Source organism: Clytia hemisphaerica, unplaced genomic scaffold (genome assembly GCF_902728285.1).
Source record: "Clytia hemisphaerica strain Z4C2 unplaced genomic scaffold, Clytia hemisphaerica genome assembly, whole genome shotgun sequence".
In the NCBI taxonomy this organism is placed as follows: Eukaryota; Metazoa; Cnidaria; class Hydrozoa; order Leptothecata; family Clytiidae; genus Clytia; species Clytia hemisphaerica.
The window spans coordinates 546,058-568,046 of record NW_027104090.1 but is presented as its reverse complement, the minus strand read 5'-3'; the positions used below and the strand labels follow the sequence as shown (position 1 = coordinate 568,046).

Sequence of the window (21,989 nt, the reverse complement as noted above, 5' to 3'; positions counted from 1 at the left end):
TGGTATATTCACAACCTTGCAATCTCGTTATAAACTTCGTTCCGGTCATACTCTAATCTTGCCATCATATAAAAAATATAACAGTGCTTTTGGAGTCAATACGTTTGACTTTAGAGCTGTATCTTCTTGGAATAAACTACCATCTTCCGTTAAATCAAACGATGATCTTAACACTTTTCTTAAAGCTCTAAACGAAAGCGATATACTTTCCAAATGCACATGCAAAAATTGTAAATAGTTTTTCGTTTTCTTTTTCTTAGGATTTTATTTTAATAGCTTTTATATAATATTTTTACGACAGTTGGACTTTATTAGAATTTACTTTTGTATTTTCTAGCAGGTTTTTACCCAACTTTAAATAAAGAATAAATAAAAAATAAAAAAAAATAAAATTTCTTAGATACATTGTCTGTAAACAGACCCAATATCTACGGAAATTTCAAAATTTATTTTCGTAGTACTTAATTTGTTCACCCTTTTATCAGTTTGGCTCAGGCTCTGCATTGTTCTTAATCTGTTCTTATTTTGCAATATTTTTAGCGGCGCTGTTCTTAAGAAATTGTTTTTATAAAAAGAAGAGTTTACTAGTGGCACGGATAGCGTGTTTGACATTCATTTATAAGAACTTATATCATAAAAAAGGAGAAAAATTGCTTGTTGTTTACAAGGTAAATATATTTTTATTATAATAAATGTTTTACCTCTTTTTCGCTACATTGGATGGAATGATGTCCAAATGACTAGTCTAAATCATAGAGCTTTACAAAACCCTAGACAGTGGATACTAGCAGCCTAGACAATGACAATTTTGACCAGTGATAGATAGATATACAAGCGTTTTGGTAGCTATCAGGATAGGTGTTTTATCACTGAAGGATTAGGAATACAGCGCTAGACAGAAACAATATAAGTAGGCAAGTCTGCGATTGCAGTCGGAGGCGACCCGAAAGATCTTCTTTCGATAGTGGTCTACCCAAAGATAGGGGAGGGAGCCACTCTTTATCCCTGGGTTATTCCACTTACCCTTAATCCATCTCTTAATTGCTGAACATCGAGCATAGACATAAGGTCCAATTTTGAGAATCTTTGATATGACCCGGCTGGGGGTTGAACCAACCACCTTGCTCGCCGTAGCCGGATGCTCTACCACTGTACTACAGTCGCAATATATTAGTACACACAAACCTGTACAAGGTTAAATGGCATTTCTATTCAGCTAAAAAATCACGCAGAGAAAAATAATCATAACGACAATCCAAGATCTTGGATTACATTCAATGCTGATATTTATATTTGCGTCGTTAAATAGTGATTATATTTGAAAAAGTACTATGCGTAAGTTAATAATATCTTTCTTTATTTTACACAAATAAGATTAAAAGCCGTCCTTTGTTACTTCGGTACTCTCAAATTCGAGTCTTTCTTCATCTTTGCCAAGACAATGGCTCTCGAATATTCCACTGTATTAAGGTCTGGTCGGAAAATCGCGAAATAAATCCTTCGAAAATAACAGAAGATGATCAAGACATTCATATTAAGTGTTATAGCCAACCAATAAACAGCCTCTTTTTGAAGTATATCTTTTTGGAAAAACACAATCGGGTACAAAATAATGAAAACTACGATTGCAATAAAACTTCCGTAAACAATAGGCATTGTTTCTTTAAAAGCACCTGGTAAACGTCTTCCACGAAAAGCTTGAACAAAACATGTTATATGCAGACAAATGGCAAACGCAATCAATACATTTTGACTTGATCCAGTACCGCCACAAAATGAAGTTTTCAGAAACAATCGTTTTTGAATCAATGTTCGAATCATCAAAGGTTTAGTTTGAAGCAATACAATTAAAATTAGATTATTTGCCACAACGATAACCAGCATTAAAAAAACGTCTGTGGCTCTCGATTTTCGTATTTCTGATTTCGTCATTTTGACTTTTGATTGAAAAGCTTTTAACACTTGTTGTGCTCTCAATAATATAATTCCAACGATAATTGTGTAGAAAACTGTAAACGAAATCATGCGAAAATGACATTTTAAGAGGTTTGGCGCACCATAGTAACTGAGAAACAGTAAAACAAAATTTAGAGCAATGATGATTAAATGAGCATACGTCATGCTGACATCAGCAGCCTTCATCATAGGGGTTGCACGGTACTTGAAAAACTCCATAAACACAAAAACACATGAACACAATCCAAAAGAAGTCAGTATGGTAGCAAATACCACAAATGGTGATTTCAAAGAATGCGTTTTTGAAATGTAAGGGTCGTAACAAGAATCTCGTTTTTCGGACGAAAGATAATCATTCGGACATTTATTGCAAGTCGTATTTCCATGATGCAGCTTATAGAATCCTTGTTCACAAAGTTGACACGTCCAACGGTATGTGTCATCCCAATCCGTAGTATTATCAGCCAACTTGGTGTAAAGATATTCATTTCCTGGTTGACAGACAACTTGAGGGCAGATGTTTTCTTTACTATACTTCCCAATTTGTTCAACAATATACGATGATGGTGTGTATACTAGAAATTTCAGAATTGACTTGCTCTTTACTGCTACTTTCTGTCCGACATATACCCTATGATAAACTTTCCGTGAGAAAAGACTTTCGATCCCTAATTTCTGAACTCCTATTAACTTGGCTTTCTCCAAAAAGTCTTTTAAATTTTTATTTTTATTTTTCATGGTTAGTTCGTCTTTTATAAAAGCCGTAATCAAATTAATTTCTTTGAAAAGCCTTGAAAAGTAATCAAGTTCTGATAAGGAGTTGGTAAGATTTGATCTCATTATAAAGTTTGTTAAACCTTTCATATTCGAAGAATACTTCATTATAGCATTATCTCTGAAAGAAATGACATTCCCAAGCTCAGAAGAGATGTTTTTACTGTAGTTTTCATTCACAAACCAAGTTTGATTTGAAGGACCATAGTTGTTAAGAAGCCTTGTTTGTTTATCTTCATCACCAAGTAAAATGATCAAGCCATTTTGATCATCTTGACGGAGTTTTTGAATAACACCTTGTACATTTTCTTCTTTGTTTATAATTTCGATGTTCAAACAAATTTGATGATTAAGAAGTATGTTACGATACAGTTCGAAATGATAAGGATTTTTTCTTAGCAAAACTATTGTCACGTATTTACATTTTAACCCCTGTAGCATGGCTTTGAAATATCTCCCAAAATTCTTGATACTGGCATCAGATATCCATTGTGAAGACAGCAAATACTCATTGTAGTGGAGGCTTACACTCTCTCTAAGATTCATAATCAAAATGTTAGTCTGGCTTAAAACTTCAACCAGTAGCTGAAACTGTTGTCTGTTTAAATAAACTAAAAGGACCAAAATTTTTGATTCATATTTCCAATCTGGTACTGGGTAACCTACTTTGGAAGATGGATTTTTTAGGACGGTGAATGTGTCATTGAGCAACAAATCAACCAGGAGATCCAATAACACATCATTGCTATTACAAACATCATAATGCTGATATTGAAACAATTTATTCCCAGGGTTGACTTGTTCGTTTTGTGTGATGAAATATCGGATAGCTTTATCATGAATTCTTGCTTGATCATTAAATTCTGTCGTTTGATTGGTTGAAATGCTGTAGCATGCCGAACCGACACCCAACACATAATATGGCTCTCCTATTGGTGGAATTTGTATATTAGAATGTTGGTTCGTAGGATTAGTTGTTGTACTGAGAATTGTTCTGTTTTTCGACGATAACGTCGGAAAGACGGTACCTGTAGAAGGGATTGTCGGTTTAAGAGTTGTTCGTCGTCGGTTAAAACGACGAATACCTCGGCGAAAAAACGAGTCTGATCCGTGGAATAACAATAGTAATAACAAAAGAGCAATGTATATAGCAATAGAGCGCATATTGCTCACAGTCTTGAATTTGATTGATTTGAATAACAATTTGATCCCAGATAAATGTTTCGTGACTTAGAAATTGTCTCCAAAATTTAAATATAGATACTGCCTGTTGATTGGGCGTTACCTCACGGAAAACTGAAATAGTTTTCATTTGATTTTTCATTGCAATTTTCTATTTACTACTGTTTTTAGTTATTTAAATTTTAAATTTTGTAAATATTTGTTTTTCGATCAAAACAGCGAAAATCGTGTAATTAAATTTGCGTAAAATATTACAAAAGCAGAATTAATCTAAAATTTGATTTTTCATTTCATTTTTCTATTTACTACTGTTTTTAGTTATTTTCAATTTTTAATTTTTAAATGTTTGTTTTTTCAATCAAAAACAGCGAAAATCGTAGAATTAAGTTTGCATTAAATATAACAAACAGAATTAATTAAAAAAATCGAGAGCTGTTCTTCAAAAAGTAACTTTAGCTATGGCTACTTGATAAGTAAACGATTTCTTATTGACATACCCGGAGGGGCACTGAAAACGTCTGTGCGTGGACAAAAATTTGACCCTCAAAATTCTACCATTACAGTGAGAAATTTAGCCGAAATTGACAAAATTTTGATTAAAAATCGAATAACAGTGCTTTTTTCAATTTTCTTTATTTCTGATGATAACTTTTGCTAAATTGTACCCAATAATCTCCAGACGGTGTCAATCGAACAACTTCGAACAAAAATCGCAATCGAACCAATCGAACGTAATCGAACGCGATCGAATAATTGTGATTCGATTGTCGAACGTAATCGAATCTCAATCGAACGACCGATTCCTGGGTAATATTCGATTGTGTTCGATTGCGTTCGAGTAAGGTTAGATTGGTTCGATTAATAGTTGACTATGTTCCATTGGTTCGATTACGATTATGTTCGATGAGTTTGATTGCGATTAAATTAAATTGGATCACTCTGTTAGAGCTTTTTAGCGTGGGGCGGCCGAGCGCTTATTAAGTATAGTACGAAAGCGAATAAAATCTAAATCATTTCAATCGAACGTACTCGAACATAATCGAATACAATCGAACGTAATCGAAGCAATCGAACGGCAAATCCTGGGTAATATTCGATTGCGATTCGATTGCGTTCGACAATCGAATCGCAATTATTCGATTGTGTTCAATTGCGTTCAATTGATTCGGCGTTCGATTCGTTCGATTGACACCGTCTAATCTTCGATCTTCCGTATTATCAGACACATCACAATCAAGCAATTTTCCTGTGCCACCCCTTAACTTTTGATCTAGTTGGTAATTTTAGATGAAATTTTGCACACAAGATTCTAGTCATGTAAGGTAACTTTTGGCAAATTCTGATGACGTCACTCATCTTGCCCGACGTGAGTAAAAGCCGGAAATTTCCTTTGCTCTTATAAATAGCTAATTCTAACAAAAGCAATTCCAAAGGCAATTTCTCGTTTTTTTCACCCCTGTCTCACCCCTGTCCCCAGTAAAAATTTATCGCTACCACTTAGTGGTGATAGCAATTAGGCAATCAAAAATTCAATAAATAACAATTTTGTTTTCAGCTCAAAAAAGACAGTGGAATAAGTATTTGACTATTTCATCTTCAATGAAATAAAGAAGATATCCTTGACATGGTGAATAAAAGAAGGATAAACTGGTTTGACCATATTAAGGAGAGATGCCAATGCCAGCTACGTCAAGAAGTTGCACAAGTCGGGATTCATAGGAAAACCTGCATCGTAGCGGTCGGTTTGAAAATTCTCAAATTAGAAAAGACAATGACAACAGACCCTCTACATCAATGAATTTTTAAATTAGCCGTAGATATCGGGCCTGTGTACAGACTAGGATCCATGTGAATTAAGCATTATGATTTTAATGTAATGTAATTGGAAATGTCGTGAAAATGTCACGACATTTCCAAGTGAAGGATCTATGACAAAGAGTTTTTTAATGATATTTTTCCTGTCAAGGGGGTGTTTATTCAAGAAACCTAACTTAACCATACATCTTTTCTCATTTCATAATCTTTTCAGCAAAGAGTGTTTAATACAAACTAAAACCCTTACGTGGAAAGATTCTCTTCAGATTTGGGAAATTTCTCAATGTGGTGTTTGTTATAAAGGAAACAAATAACATCGTGTCTTTTTCTGCTCTAAATACGGTGGTACCTCCTGATTCTGCCATCACGTAAAATGCTCCCAATCTCAGTCAAACCATCAAACCAATCCCGAAGTTCTGACCAATTATTTGCTAAACTCCGTTTTTCTAAACTAAAATAGCCCTTCTCCATTCTCTGTCTCTGACAGTGGATTTATTTTCCGAAATTCCCTCCAATTTTCGTTAAATTCCGACATACTGGACGAAAAAAGGGGCAAACTTCTCTCCGCCGTCAAGTCTGAAACCCCTTAATTTAGATTTCTTCTTAGCTGTTTTTGGAACCTATTTAAGAGGGATTCCCTAGGTAAATTTCATTTTTTTCTTTGGTTTGATTTTGCTTAAAAATGTCAAACTAGTACTAGTACTACCCTCATTTTTAATCCTGACAAACTGTTTAAACTCTTAATTATTTTTAAGAGGGATTTAATTAAAATGCGATTTGTAAAGGCGATTCTTTGTTAAAAGTGTGAAGGAACCTGAAACATAACTTTTATGCTCAAATACCAAAATGAAGTTTTTGACTATCGCCAGAGCCCTTAAAAAGCCAATCGGGGAATTGCTAGCCTGAGAACAGCTGTTCATTATTTTCTTACCCCCGGGGGAGGGGGCACTCAAGGTAAATGACCTACCAGACGTTCGGCCCTTAAGGGTAGGTTTTTGATAGTTCAGCTAGTGCACTGTAAGGGTAGGAAATTACAAAACTGCACTGAACTGCACTGTAAGGGTAGGAAATTGTGATAAAAGGCCAATTTTTTGGTAAAATTGGCACAAAATTTGTCAATTTTGGAGGAAAAATTCCACATTTTCTTGGAAAATTGCAAAAACTTTTGCCCTTATGGGCGAGAAATTTTGAAAAAGAGCACTGTAAGGGTATGATTTTTCATGGAAATTCACTGCACCGTAAGGGTCCGATTTTAGAAGCCAAATTTTGGGCCGAACGTATGGTCGTTTTCAGATCGAGTGCCCCCGGGATTCTTACGCACGGTAAACCTCTAAAGGCGCTTGAAAATTATACATCTGAGGAAAATAGTCCTCCACGGAAAATTTTACAACAAGAGTCTTGTTGTGAACCAGAAAGTCAAAAACTGATACGGCGCCCTATTCATAAACACAATCACGCAACTTTGTAGTCATCCCCAGTCCTTTTAGACGACGTGGTCCTTACGATTCCAAGATTGCATATTCGTCAGATTGTTATGTTTTCACCCATCCCTTTAGAGCTTCAGCGTGGTGAGCAGAAAACAACCACAATCTGATCTCAGGTTAGGAATTGCAGAGTAACGTTTTCTCACTTGGATTTTTGGCTGATTTTAACATACTTCTACAAAACCGCAAGTAGTGTATAAAAGGAGCACGAATCCGTTAGTGTATGCCAACGGGCTAATTCTAACATGGGTTAAGTAAAGGTCCCAACGGGCACACGTAACGGAATTATGTTTATCTTAATGCACCATTTAATTTCACATATGACCCTCCGGTCATTTTTTCACTGTTAATACATTTAAAACTGTTTAGAAGATTTAACCCTATTCATACTAGGGGGGCTGTTCCTGTACCACCCGTTAACTTTTATGATTTAGTGGGTCTTTTTAGATGAAAGTTGGCACACATGATCCTTATCATATAGGTTAACTTTTAACGATAACGTTACTCATCATTAAGTTAAGAATTTATAGAAAATTTCATGCCGAAAGCTCTATTATTTCAGGAGCTATTAACATTAGTTTTATCACCGAACAGAAAAAGAAATTGGTTAATAACCTTTTCAATAATTCAATAGCACTGGTGTCTTAAAATTTTAATCCTCCAAGGGCTGAAAGTATGCTGAAATTGTAATATCTTGATTTAAGATTTTAAAGTTAAATATTTTCACAACGTTAAAAGAAATTTTCACGAACATGAGCTGTCGTAAATTGCTCTATTAAGTACATTAAGAGCATTTTCTTTCGAAGGCAAGGCAAAAATTTGAGTCTGTTAAATGACGCGCTTTACGCACCCACGCGCCTTACGCGCCCACGCGCCTTACGTGCCCTACGCGCCTGAATTTCGACGCGCCTTTAAGACGAGTTTTTGAAGCCTTCGTTCACGCTACGGCACTTTTCTACAGGCTAACCCGAAAGCTAGGCAGACATACCCCGGGCAAAAATATCGGATTTGCTCTAGAACGAGAAACTCAATGGAAACGTGTTCTAGAGCAAACCCGATATTTAACCTCGCTATTAGTTCTTTTCAAAGCAAGTAAGGAATTGTGTTTAATGTCAGCATATTTATTTTTCTTATAAGCATCTTCTTTATAAGAAACCAATCAATAACTTTTGATTTGAGGGGATTAGGCTTTCGGTAAGCAGTATTTTCAAAGCAAGTAAGAGACTGTGCTTAACGTGGGCATATTTATTTTTCTTATAAGCATCGTCTTTATAAGAAACCAATCAATAACTTTTGATTTGAGGGAATTAGGCTTTCGGTAATTAGTTCTTTAGCAAAGCCAGGAAGGAATTGTGCTTAACGTGAGCATATCTATTTTTCTTTTAAGCATCGTCTTTATAAGAAACCAATCAATAACTTTTGATTTAAGGGAATTTGGCCTTCGGTAATAACTTTTTTCATAAATCAAACATAGTACTTTTTTTTACAAGCATCATTTTCGTAACAAAACTTTCAATAAGTTTCCTTCAATCTGAATCTCCTATAATTCCTAACAATTTTTCTTTAATCATGTGATGCCGAAGCTTTGGTCAAAAATAGTTTACTTCTTTTTAAAGAATGGTAGAATATGTATACATAGGCATTACATTATTATTGGTCAGATAGGGCTGATGCGTAAGCATATTTTTAAAACAAGTAGTATTAATTTCCAAATTAATTTGTCTGATTTATTTTTCCCTTATATTGTTAAAAAAATTGTTGAATTTTTTTTCCAAGTGGGTGGGTTTTTGTTGGTTGATCTATTCGATTGGTATCATGAAATTTATAAAAATTTAAGGTAGTAATACTGTACGTCAAAAATTTAGAGCGCGTTGATAATGAGGCGCGTCAAAATTCAGGCGCTTAAGGCGCGTGGGCGCGTGGGCGCGTCAATAAATGGAAGCCGCGTGGGCGCGTAAGGCGCGTCATTTAACAGACTCCAAAAAATTGTGGAAATTATGTATTTTTTTTGTCGCCAAAATTTGTATACATAAAAAGGCTAAGTCGCGATATATGGTGTGTCTGAAACTGCCGTTCTTTTTCACGTCATTCTGAAAAGCACTATTGTGCGTTTAAAAAAAGTGTCGATATGTATAAAAGATTTGCAGTTCATTACAATCATTATAACCATATAATGCAATAAAAGTATTGTACTACTTTCCACAGTACATGCAATGGGCCTATAGCAATCATATAATATAAAAATCACAGTGAAACACTATGGTATGGTTGATTTTCTCGTGACAGGCGTGGCAGCTTCTGGATGGGAAATGAAGTGGCTTCATTTCCCATCTGGGAGTCTCGAGTCTAGCACTTCGGGCTTGGAAGTCAATGTGTTAAGCTTTCTTAGCTTACGTACCATTTTTTGAATATTTCTTGCTCTTATTTTTGTGTACTAGCCTTCTTTTCGAAAATGTTCACCTGTTAGTGATTTGGCAGCCCCCACCTCCTATCAGAATGAACATTCTCGAGTGACTTAGGGCAAGTCTCAGAAACCTAACAGTTTACCCTAAGTTTTCGCTACCAATAGCAGCCAGATTCAGAGATCCACTTGGGGCTCTAAAGTACCTCTATACCTTAAGCTTTCAGGATCCAGTGTTACGTAATTAAATATTAACCCAAAAATTAATTATTAAAGAAATTGTAATCATGACGTCATAATTTGATCGAATTTGGTGACGTCATGAATCGTATATTCGCTATAATATTAAAAATACATGTCCAATCTTTCCCAAATTTGAACCAAAGATGCATCCAACTGAAATGTAACTTTTTTAAAAAAAAATTTTGCAAAAATTTTATGACATCAGCAAAAAATTGCATTTTTCGATTTTTTGCATTTTTTGCTGACGTCATCAAAATTTTCTAAAAAATTTTCATTGAAAAGTTCGGCACCATTAGGATGCATCTTTGGTCCAAATTTGAGAAAGATTCGACATGTACTTATAGAGTTAGAGCAAATTTACGATTTATGACGTCATAATTTGATGACGTGATAATTCACACTTTCTTTAATAATTAATTTCTAGGTTAATATTTAATTACGTAACAACCGGGTCCTGAAACCTTAAGGTATAGGTCATCTAAAAATCCATAAGTGAGTCCCTGAGAATGGGTGCTATTGGTCGCGGATTCGAGATTTGTGATTTTTAAAAATCTAGACACGCCCTAACTCACCCGAGTTTTTCCACCATGCTTGTTTATTCAAGATTTGCCGTCAGTAAGGTTCCCAAGATTAAAAATTCCCCATCCAAAAATAACTTGGCCTCACGAATGAGGATTTTTCTTCACTGAAAATAAGCTCTTTAAAATTGAAATACTCATCTTCGCAAAAGTATTCATCAATTTTTTTCATTATGCTATTCTTAAATTTTCAGAATCAAGGATAGTTGGCCTAACAGGAAATGTATAACATGCCAAAATTTTGTACGTGGCAAATATTAAAGATTCCACTACGGTCAGAGCCCTTAAGTTAATTTTCTGCGTATTAATTTCAAGGCCGTTAATTATTTGTCTTCTGTTGTCACAAGATAACACAAGAAGCCGGAGCGGCGTGAAGGTCTAGGTGACGTGGCAATAGCCTAATGTCGTTTGTACCGGGTTCCTTAAGTGACGCAAAAAAATTTCCTTCCCATCCTCCACTCTGAGTTTCTATTCTTTGACACTTGCTTTGTATTGCTAAGTTATGAGTTTTGAGTTACTAAGTTTTTGATGCATTTCCCGAAATTTCGAAATTTTTGCCGCTGATGGGATTCGAACCAACTATATACAAAGCACCTATGATTAGAACGCCAGCGCCTTAACCACTCGGCCATCCAGTCACAACTGCATTAAGGATTCAAAGTTCGTTATAAACATGGTATTTACTCCAAACTCTACCCGGGAGCTAAAACCCTAACCAGGGGTTAACTCCCATCCCCAACCCTAGCCCTAACCCTACCTGACCCTACCTGAAACAACCCTTTAATCTAACCGGGAAATTTGACTCTACTACCAATTCAATCCAAAACATAGGTCAAACATCGCGCGGGTCGGCGGGGCAAAAATTCTAGATCGGCGGTTGGTTTAGCCTGGACTTGTTAATTTATTGAGCACACAGGCCCCGACAAAGACAAAATCTTTTCGATCAGTTGCTTTTTAAAGGTCCATTCTGCTGCGCGCTGGATCAATAATATGTTTTTCTAACTAGAATAAAATTCTTGGTCCACTGGTTGAATAACAAATTAGAGTGAGATTTCCTAGGAGGTTTGATTGTAGTTCTTGTAATAAACGCGAGACAAACTCTGGAAGACTAATCTTGGTTTATTATTATGAATATGAACCAAAAAAACTTACAAGATTCAAATCCGAAATCACAAGTCTGTTTGTCAAATGGGAATCGTTCTAAATTCATTTGACATTTCGCCAATTCAACGTACAATCTGAAATTGTAAATTATACGGCACTGTTTAATTAAGCAAATTTCGTTTTGTTTTGATGTAATTCTTTTCGAGAACAGAGACATCATATTTCATCTCTCTACACTAGGTTGGAGTTTTTGCTCCGGCCTAGGAGCCTTTAATTCTCTCTTCCGACAACGGTCAAGACATTTTTTTTGTTTATCTAATCCGATGATCTATTCCGATTTAATAAAAACGGGTTATCTGGATTTCGATAATATTGCGAAAGTATTTAGAAAAAGATGGCCGCCGAAAGTGGGCTTAGCTGCAAATCTCAGTGAAAGATAGTGATCATTTTCATCATTATTCATGATGTTTTGGACATGATTTATGAGAAGTTTGATGCATACTGGTCTAACAATGTGGAAAGACTTTGGAGAAATTTTGGCCATGAATCGTCAGCTGCTCGAGTGCTTAAATCTTGCATATGGCTAACTTCTCTAGTTAGTTTTATGGACGCACAAAACCATAAAACTCTGTAACTTGACAATGGAATGAAACCTTCAAACACACATCCATTGGAATTCGAAAGAGAATAATAAAATTACAACATTACAGTGCAAATTTGAAAACGAACTGAGCAGTTTTTGTGGTGTTATGTGTATGGCTGAAAATGATCCTGTTTTGTATTCATCATTTGTTGACTGGGCGACCGTTCCTTTTAATTTTTCAAACCCGACATAGATATTTTACAAACATATCACTATGAGAATTCAATAAAGGATACTAAAACACAATTCCTGTGTAAATTTGAACAAGATTGGAGAAATTTTCACAGTATTATGGCTTAAAATGATCGTTTTTGGACTTTGTCGTAATTTCATCACGGCTGGCGACCGTTCCTTTTGATTTTTCAAACCCGACACAGATATTTTACAAACATATCACTATGAGAATTCAATAAAGGGTACTAAAACACAATTCCTGTGTAAATTTGAACAAGATTGGAGAAATGTTCACAGAATTATGGCTTAAAATGATCGTTTTTGGACTTTGTCGTAAATTCATCACGGCTGGCGACCGTTCCTTTTGATTTTTCAAACCCGACACAGATATTTTACAAACATATCACTATGAGAATTCAATAAAGGATACTAAAACACAATTCCTGTGTAAATTTGAACAAGATTGGAGAAATGTTCACAGTATTATGGCTTAAAATGATCGTTTTTGGACTTTGTCGTAAATTCATCACGGCTGGCGACCGTTCCTTTTGATTTTTCAAACCCGACACAGATATTTTACAAACATATCACTATGAGAATTCAATAAAGGATACTAAAACACAATGCCTGTGTAAATTTGAACAAGATTGGAGAAATGTTCACAGTATTATGGCTTAAAATGATCGTTTTTGGACTTTGTCGTAAATTCATCACGGCTGGCGACCGTTCCTTTTGATTTTTCAAACCCGACACAGATCTTTTACAAACATATCACTATGAGAATTCAATAAAGGATACTAAAACACAATTCCTGTGTAAATTTGAACAAGATTGGAGAAATTTTCACAGTATTATGGCTTAAAATGATCGTTTTTGGACTTTGTTGTAATTTCATCACGGCTGGCGACCGTTCCTTTTGATTTTTCAAACCCGACACAGATATTTTACAAACATATCACTCTGAGAATTCAATAAAGGGTACTAAAACACAATTCCTGTGTAAATTTGAACAAGATCGGAGAAATTTTCACAGTGTTATAACTGAAAGTGATATTTTTTGGACTTTGTTGTAATTTCATTGGCTGGGGCGACCGTTCCTTTTGAAGATTTTTCAAACTGAAACAGGTTTTTTCCAAATATACCACTATTTATTACATACACTATATTGTACCATTTTATTTGGTTTATCCTACTCTCCCCCAAGTATTATCCCAACAGAAAAATAATGCTTAGCTAAAAGCCTGTGGTCTCTAATTTAGGCTATTTTTCTCCCCGAAATTTTATCTGGACAATCAAATCAAGAACTTGGAAATATTGACTTCTAAATGTTTATCTCCTTTAGCTCCAATTTTGAACTTTTTAGTCGAGGATGAGTGGGCGGGGGGTGGGGTTGGTTCTTTAGGCAAGAAAGTGCACGTGTAATCACTTAGAAGAGCTAAACTTCCAGCTGGTTTATTTATTCGTTAAGATTATTTCTCATACTCGCTCTGCAATAGAATTATTACTTTGCTTTCTGATCTGTTCTGATTAGCAGTTTGTTGGCAACGTTCTAACACAACTAACTCAACAAGCTCATCTTTCACATCTTTTAATCTCTTAAGCCGGAGCTTCCAGCGCAGCTGGTTTATTCATCTTCCTTTCCAGTAATAATAATAACACACTATCTTTGGTTCTGAAATATCAAGGAATGCTTAAAACGTTGATGGTGTGGCAAATAGGCAAACGGAGGAAGAGGATATCTCAGAAAATTTGGTTTTGAAGTATTTTGCACTTTTGTCGCGCATTTCGACAAATTACTGACAGTGGTGGAGCTAGAAGGAGGTCAAGGGAACCAATAATTTTTGTCAAGATTGTTCCTTTAGGCAATCTATATAACAAAGTTATCAAGAGAAGTCCACTAACCGTTGACTAAGAAGAACAGTGCCATTAGGGTAGAGCCATAACATTTGATTTGGTTGAGTGATGTCTTGTAATGAAACTTTATCTCCTGCGAAAAAAATCAAAGACACAGTCAATGATGAGGGGGTAATTATTTGACAAATTTTGATCCATGGATAAAACAGTCCCGTTGGAAGGGGGTATTAGGTTTACGAGCTGATGGGTATGTACCGCCCGGCTTCCGACCCTCGGACCCTTAGTGGGACTAAAAAGGAGGAAAAATGTGAATTTTACGACCTATATTGGGAGTAATTTGACCAAATTTCCATGTTTGTAAGGGTAAAAAGTTGAAATGTTCCTATTTTGCCGACCCTTAATGGGACTGAAATTTTTGATTTTCTGATTTTGCAACCCTTAGCGGGACTTTGGAGGTCCAAAAAAGGTACTCTTAATAGCGGCACATGCCAGTCCCCTCCATTTGTCTAAGTACCCTCCCCCGGGAAAGCAGTCAAAATAAATGCTCAAGATCCTCAAAAGTTAGTATGATGATGAATGAATTTCTGAAATTTTCATGTACTGTACCCTATACAAGAGGTGTAACTCTGCATGTATGTATTAAAAATTTGACAAATGACGTATGTACGTAGTGGTGCATGGAACTCTGAGTTATGGAATTTTCGTTAACATTTTGTTTTGTAATAAATTTTGAAATAAAATAGGTTGAAATCACTGACCTTTATATATCCCTGGACCAAGCTATAGCCACCATATTTGATCGAATCTTTTTGAATTGGTGCCCGTAAAGAAGGACGTCTTACGGCGCTACATCATCAAAAAAATTCGAGGTAAAGTAGATCTAAGCGCTCTCAATGTATTCACACCGTTATTGAGTAGTGCCGCCATTAGGGTACCACTTTTCAAAAAGCTCCAATCAAAGATTTTGTAGGGCCGGGATTGAGAAACTTGGTCCAGGGTATATAAAGGTCAGTGGTTGAAATAATATAAAACCTTCAGTGAGATAAACATCTGGTATCCAAAGACGTTCCACAAACTTATGAGACATTGTGATCCTGATTGGTTCAGATATGTTGAAATCTTCTTTTTGAATGTTTTCACTTTTTAAACGATAATCTCTCCATATCATTCGGAAGAAACAACTGAATGAGTAACCCTACAAAAAGTAGAAAAAAGGTAACACATGAACAAAGGATTATTCCCTTGAACGGGCGCTTAGACACCCCCTTCTCACAGACCCGGTAAGAGTTTTTAAACCAGTGGGGATTTCAATTCTTTTGTTTTCAAGTCATAGAATTCAGTGGGGATGGGAAATATAATATTTTGCAGTGAGGATGGGCTTATTTGATCATTTTCAGTGGGGACAGAAATTGGAAGATAATTTTCCACCAGGGTCGACATTTTGGCAAATTTTTCCAGTGGGAAGGGTTCCCAGTGGGTCTGTGAGAAGGGGGTGTGTTTAGTTGATTGTCAACCTCTTTGGGTTAAATTTTAAGTGTCAGTGAATTTGGTCTCAAATTTAGATGTACATAACCCTTTTTATTTAGAAAAACTTTAACGCTCCTATAAAACTTAACCCAAAAAAGACCATATTTCAAAAATATACATATTCAATATTATCCGCATTCAGTTAAGTCTCTCTGTAATCCTAGCCTTTGTAATTAAAATCTTTTTGTAATTCAAACTATAACGTCCCAGATCCTTTCAGTAAAAAAGTGACAAATAAAACGCCAGGGTAATTCGAATATCTCTCTAATTCGAAGAAAGTTCATGAACGCTTTAAAATCGATTTAGAGAGAGTCGAGTGGGGGCCGAGTGTAGTTAAAAATACACCCCTGTCTCACAGCTCCGGTGAAACTTTTTCCTACAGCAGGGATAAAAATTGTGATTGAAATCTTAATGGGATAAAAATTCTATTGTTCCAAGGTAAAAAATCCAGTGGGATGGTTTTGGAGTGGGACTGAAATTCTAGGGTATTTTTCCCAACGGGGACAAAATTGTTGCCAAATTTTTCATCAGGGCTGGGGCCCCAGTGGGTCTGTGACACAGGGGTGTTTGAATGTTAAAATCCGACCGTGAGCTTTACCATTCCAGATTTCTCTGTTTGTCGCATGCCGGTGATGTACACTGAGATATAAACCTCCGCTGGTTTTCTGTCAGCCTCAATGGGAACAATTCTCCGATCATAATTTTCTAACAATCTCTTCATGATGTATGTGACTTGACTACCACGAAGCAATTCACTACCAAACACAACCCTATAAAATTTAATAAATCAAAAAACAAAAATTTCCTTCTGAACCAAGACACAAAACTTCCATAGCTAGTGATTCCCCAAAAGAATTCTGCTCAAGTGTTCAAATTTAAGCCTTCTTTATTTGGTTTTCGTCCAGCATCCACACGTTATCTTGATAATATATTTATAAAGCCCGAAGGGCTAGATGTTGTACTTTTGCTGAAAAGTGTTCCGTAGTTAGGTAGGAAATCCTACCTAGGTCACGTGACACTACAATAGAATTCCAGCGCTTGACCAATCAGAAGCTTCGCGTGCTTTCAAAAACAATAGCACTAATATTTTTGCGATATTCACTTGTTTTTGCTTGGAAGAGCTTAAAGCACGACATCTAGCCCTTACGTCATAGAAATGATAAATTACAGTGACCTCAAGACTACTATGATTCATAAAAACTAAATTGTTTCCTTTGAATAATCATTCTCCTAATCTTCCATTTCCAATTTCCCATTTCCCAGTGTCTCTATAAAAGCACTTCGGACCAAAATTTTACATACTATACTTAACCCCTTTATAGTACTTATACCAAAATTTCTATAAGTTTTTAAAGGGCGGTCACTTCTAATTAGCGGACACTAACCTTTCCCCCCATGGTATCCGCTAATTGAAGGACCCATTTTATAAGCCTTATTTTTTTCACTCGGTATATTTTTTGAAATCTGGCGACGCATACTAATAGTTACTAATAGTTTCAACTCTAGCCCTTTCGGGTCTTTGAAACTCAATGCCACCGCATCTGATTAAAGTCCCTTTTACTTTCGTTTTCATGCAGTCAGTACTACGGTAAGATCAAAACATACCTAAAAGTGATTATGGAAAATACATAGAAAAAATGCCACAAATTCATTACTAACAATATTAAACAACGAAAATTTGAGACGAAAAGCACCAAGAAATGCTTAACAGCGGAAAACTGATTTTTCAGATACGATATTTTATTTGCTCATAAAATTTTGATTAAAATAGCTATAGTCCTTCTTGTTAAATATTACATGTTAAAATATCTTATACGTATGAAGTAATGAGTCTACTGAAAAGCTCTCTCTAGGAGGTACCTAAAAATTTGATTTACTTATATAATATTAATCATCAATGTCAGACACTTGAATGAAATCTGTTTGACGTCCTTCAAAAACATCGCTTTCTTTACAAACCAAAAAAAAGCCTGTTAAAAAACCGCATAAGTGAAACACCAGCTTCTATGAATTTATAAGTTCAGTGAACTCTCTAAATTGAACTTCCATTATTCAAATCTCTCTCTAATTCGAACAAATCTCAGTTCCTGTCAAGAGGAAAGCTTCGTTAAATACTTTCTATAATTGAATCTTTCTCTAATTCGAAGAAAAAATATTTGGTCCCTTGAAAATCGAATTAGAGAGAGTCAACTGCAGTGTCAAAAAAAATTATCTAGATTACATGGTTACACAGTGTGCATCCCCCAATCTGCAGGGGGTTAGTTGATTTTGGTTCTGTTTCTTTAGGTGGGACTTTTTTGGATTACGCAGAGTGAGATAAATAGGGTTAGGTGGGACGTATCTAAGTAGATAATGCTTGTTCTTTTTCGAGTTCCCTTTCTACACTTTCAAGAAGGAAATCATTTCCCCAGAACTGAATAATGTTAGCAATGTTCTTATGTACAGTCGACTCTTGCTAATTCGAACTCGAAAGAGGAGTCTTATTTGTTCAAATTACAGAGAGATTCGAATTCTCGAAAGTATAATAAGAGGGATTCTCCTTGAAGGGAACAAGGAATAAGTTTGAATTATAGAATCGAACTTAGATAAGAATTTCAAATAAACGAGAGTCTACTGTAATAAGACAGCGGGTATTCGAATGCTTTGATTTGAAAAGTTTAAGTTGGGGGATCTATTTAGTGGTGGGACTATGGTATATTGATTTAAGGTAAGGGTTATAACATTGGGCTTTTCCAGAAAAAAATTTACCCCCACTGTTGAAGATATTGATTTTTCGAAGTATCGAACCCCCTGGATATCCTCTCTTATAAAGATGCTTACCCCTGGATATCGTATTTTTTACCTTACCTTTGTAGATATTTAACCCCCTGGATATCCGATATCCTCGACAGGGGGGGGCACGGACTATTTCTGGAAAAGCCCATTTGTTGCGAAGTCATTTGTTTGATGGGATCTTAACCCCTCTTGTACACTATGGGTCAGGCGGAAACAAACAATAACATTACCCATACACGACTGTAGTCTGAATTGCAGACCTCTTTGGATATACCTTCATTTATAGAAACGTTTTTGTGAGAGGATTAACAGAAGCCTGCCCAATACTTTATTTTATATAAATTTATCAAAATATTTTCCATTTTAAAGTCAATTATTGCATTTCAGTAACAAACGATTCTCTGATTCGATTCTTACCAGCTCTCAATCGAACAGTCAGTCGATACAAAACCAAAACACAAGTCCACGCTAATGATAAAATGGCGTGAATTTTGTAAAAAATACGCCCACCAAAATATTCATAAATATATCCACCCATAACACTACTGATAAAAAAACCAAGTCCAAATACAAGGGAGTTTGTAAGGGCGAACATAAATGTTGAAATGTCTACAGAACTGATACGCTGCACGTGACTGATGATAGCCGTTATAGCAATCCCTTGACAAACGAAATCCAGAACTTCACATGCTAATAAAGGCCAGATTCCAGGTAGAATAACATATCCAGAGAACTTGATAGCATATGCGAAAAGAACTAAAATGAGAGAGTTCCATGTGCTTCCAAGTTTGTTTAGTAAATAGGAAGAGCAACCAAAGCCAATGAAAATTGAGATGGAACTGATCCAGAAGAACAGGGTGAAGAAGAGCGGTAACGAGTTACGTTCTTCTATATAAGAGATAATGAAGAAAGCTTTACTTGAAATCTCCATTCCTATAATGATAGCTGTTAAGAAGAAAATGATGGTACTAAGGCTAGTGCATTTGGACATGACTTTCCTTGTATATGTTAGCTTCTTCTTTTTTTGTGGCGAGTTTTTTTCCGTTGTTATCGAGACTACATCTGTTTCATCTTGGACTGTAAACGTGACTGAACTAAGCATATATTGGATGCATATGCATTCGAAAATTAACATAACAGGGTAGATAGCAAAGATGATGGAAGTGCATGAGAAATTCATTTCAGTCTCTAAATCAATAATGGCTTTAGTGATAGTTATGCCGAGTGCGTAGCCGAGTGTTCCAAATTTGCGTTGTGTTCCAAACTCAATTTGATAAGGTGATAACTCAATTTTTCTGATAACCGCAACATCTACAAAGCTGACAAGTGATTCTTGAAAGAAGCATAATAAAACGTTAATGATCAAAATTAACCAGAATAAGATTGTTTGGTTTTCATCGTTATAACCATGATTATGTTTCAACGAAGGAGTCTGAGTGGTTGTCGAGTTTATTGAGACGGTTTGATTAGATATTGTCGAGTTTGTGTTTGATACCAAGGTTATTGGACATACGTTAGTGGCAGGATTACCAAAACGTGAGGCTACCCATAGTTGCGAACAAAACAAAATCAAAGACATTGCAACTTGTATTAAAACAATTATCTTATGTTTTTTAGTTGTATCAGCTATAATTCCGAATACTGAATTCCCAATAAGAGTACCAATTAAGCGTACACCGAGGATAATTCCAGCTTGTGAATGCGTTAACCCGAACGTGGTGAACAGAACGAATAGATATGGAAGAGTTGCTGCATATCTCATTTCTTGAACCATGTAGGATACTTTTTCTGGTAGGCAATTAAAGTCGATGAAATACCAAGGACGATCGAGTTTTGGTTTGATGAACGATTTGGTTGACTGGTTACTACCCCTCCTAGAAAACGTAGGAGATGATATACTACCTTTACCAGGGCTGATTGGTAATGAGTCTTGATAGAAAGAATGATTTCTTTTGCGTACCAACTCATCATGTTCTGAACTATCCTCCAATCGTGGGCTGGTTGGTAGGTTTTCATCAAATGCTACAGTGTAAGGTGTTCGGTGTTTTGTTTTGACAAAATGTGAGTTCTCACCACCACCACCACCATCAGTTGTGGCGGTTCCAGTTATAGGTGGATCATCTACAAAGACGCAATCGTTAGCATCATCAATGATATCCTTATGGTCGTTTTCAATTTCATCTGCCGCATCTGCTATATCCAAGATTGATGTGCCTTCAGTACCATTACCATTTTCGTTATCCATTTGTTTATCAAGAATCTCCTTTTTGTTGCTTTTTGTTATTACTTATAATTTTCCTTGCTAAATAAAAATAAATAAGTATATGTATCACGTGGCTGTTGGCGGAACCAGGAGTTAGGGGAGTCTACCCCCTTTTCTATTTGCGCTAGACCTGGTGGGTCGAATGCTGAGGTGGAGCGCCACACCTACTATCAGGTCCCAGTAACTTACCATCTAGATCAGATTACACAATTCAAGCTACTCATTCGCCGAGTTAACAGTAGCCTGGGATCAAACCTACAACCCTTGGATTGTAAGGCCAATGCTCTACCGAATGAGCTATCCGGTTATAAATAAGAACAAACTCAACGGTCACTTAGATGTCTTGTCAAGATAAAAATATCTAAAATCCAACTTTCTTCTCGGTTGTTCTTAGGTTAGCTAAAAAGAACAAATTCAGAGGTGATCGATAGAATTTTGTTGTATGTAAGAGGAAGGAATTATGTTTCCCTTTTTTCATATTAATGAAATATTTAGTTCAAAATCAACCGCAAGACTTATATGAACCCACACACTGATAATATAATCAATAGATCTTAATAACCTTTTTCATTCATATAAAATGAGAAAAATGATTGAAACAACATCTCATCAGTGAAAAGATCCCAATAAACTATCATGATTTTCACGATTTTTCAGGAGATTTATTAAACTTTAAGAATATGCTATAGTCTAAGACAAATCATTAAGTAAATGCCCAAAGCCGAAGCAAATTCGCAAACGGGTTTTGCCGAAATGAGTTTACAGTCGGTAAGGAGTTAACCAGTCGTTTCTTCGAAACTCTAACGCAGATTTTTTTTCCGTATACCGCCATTACAGCAGTAAACTTAGCCTATACTAGACGACACCTGCGTTTTTTTCTACGCAATGGAAACGGGATGAAAAATCTCGGTTTTTAGTCAGGGACTCGCTACAGTATACTCCACGCATGTAAATTTCACACCTTTGCTATCCCTGTAACGGACCTCGTCTATATAACTTTTATGATGTGACTGGGTCCCCTACAGAAAATACAGTTAGTATCGGACATTATGATGAGCAGCACCGCTTACCCAATTTTCACAAAGACTTTAAAATAAACTATCACGATTCAGGTCCTATAAATTTAATTTTCACCCTTCTTCAAGCACACAAGTGAAAAACTGCTTTAAAATATTTTTTGGACGTCAGTCTTTACTCAAAAACATTTTTTTTAACA

General features: G+C 35.8%; 2 protein-coding genes across 4 annotated transcripts in view; both read right to left on the bottom strand.

Moving 5' to 3' along the window:
- The window catches only part of LOC136812753 (gamma-aminobutyric acid receptor subunit beta-1-like), a 49,699-nt gene that overhangs the window by 15,851 nt on the left and 11,859 nt on the right, over positions 1–21,989 (bottom strand). For 2 of the 3 annotated variants that reach the window (XM_067069278.1, XM_067069276.1), the window contains exons 1-5: positions 17,341–18,666; positions 16,334–16,505; positions 15,241–15,403; positions 14,257–14,341; positions 11,586–11,671 (exon numbers count right to left, since the gene is read on the bottom strand). In XM_067069278.1, coding sequence (XP_066925379.1) covers positions 11,586–11,671; positions 14,257–14,341; positions 15,241–15,403; positions 16,334–16,505; positions 17,341–17,387 — 553 coding nt within the window. In that variant the 5' untranslated portion in view covers positions 17,388–18,666. Of the gene's footprint in view, positions 1–11,585; positions 11,672–14,256; positions 14,342–15,240; positions 15,404–16,333; positions 16,506–17,340; positions 18,667–21,989 lie in introns of those variants that run through there. The other variant, XM_067069277.1, reaches the window with a different exon arrangement.
- Positions 742–4,282, bottom strand: LOC136812750 (G-protein coupled receptor family C group 6 member A-like). Its single transcript, XM_067069275.1, has one exon. The coding sequence runs from the start codon at positions 3,892–3,894 to the stop codon at positions 1,393–1,395; it is 2,502 nt and encodes an 833-aa protein (XP_066925376.1). The 5' UTR covers positions 3,895–4,282; the 3' UTR covers positions 742–1,392.

Bases quoted from the DNA above. Each gene is read 5' to 3' on its own strand.
- LOC136812750 (XM_067069275.1), bottom strand. From the start codon at position 3,894: ATGCGCTCTATTGCTATATACATTGCTCTTTTGTTATTACTATTGTTA.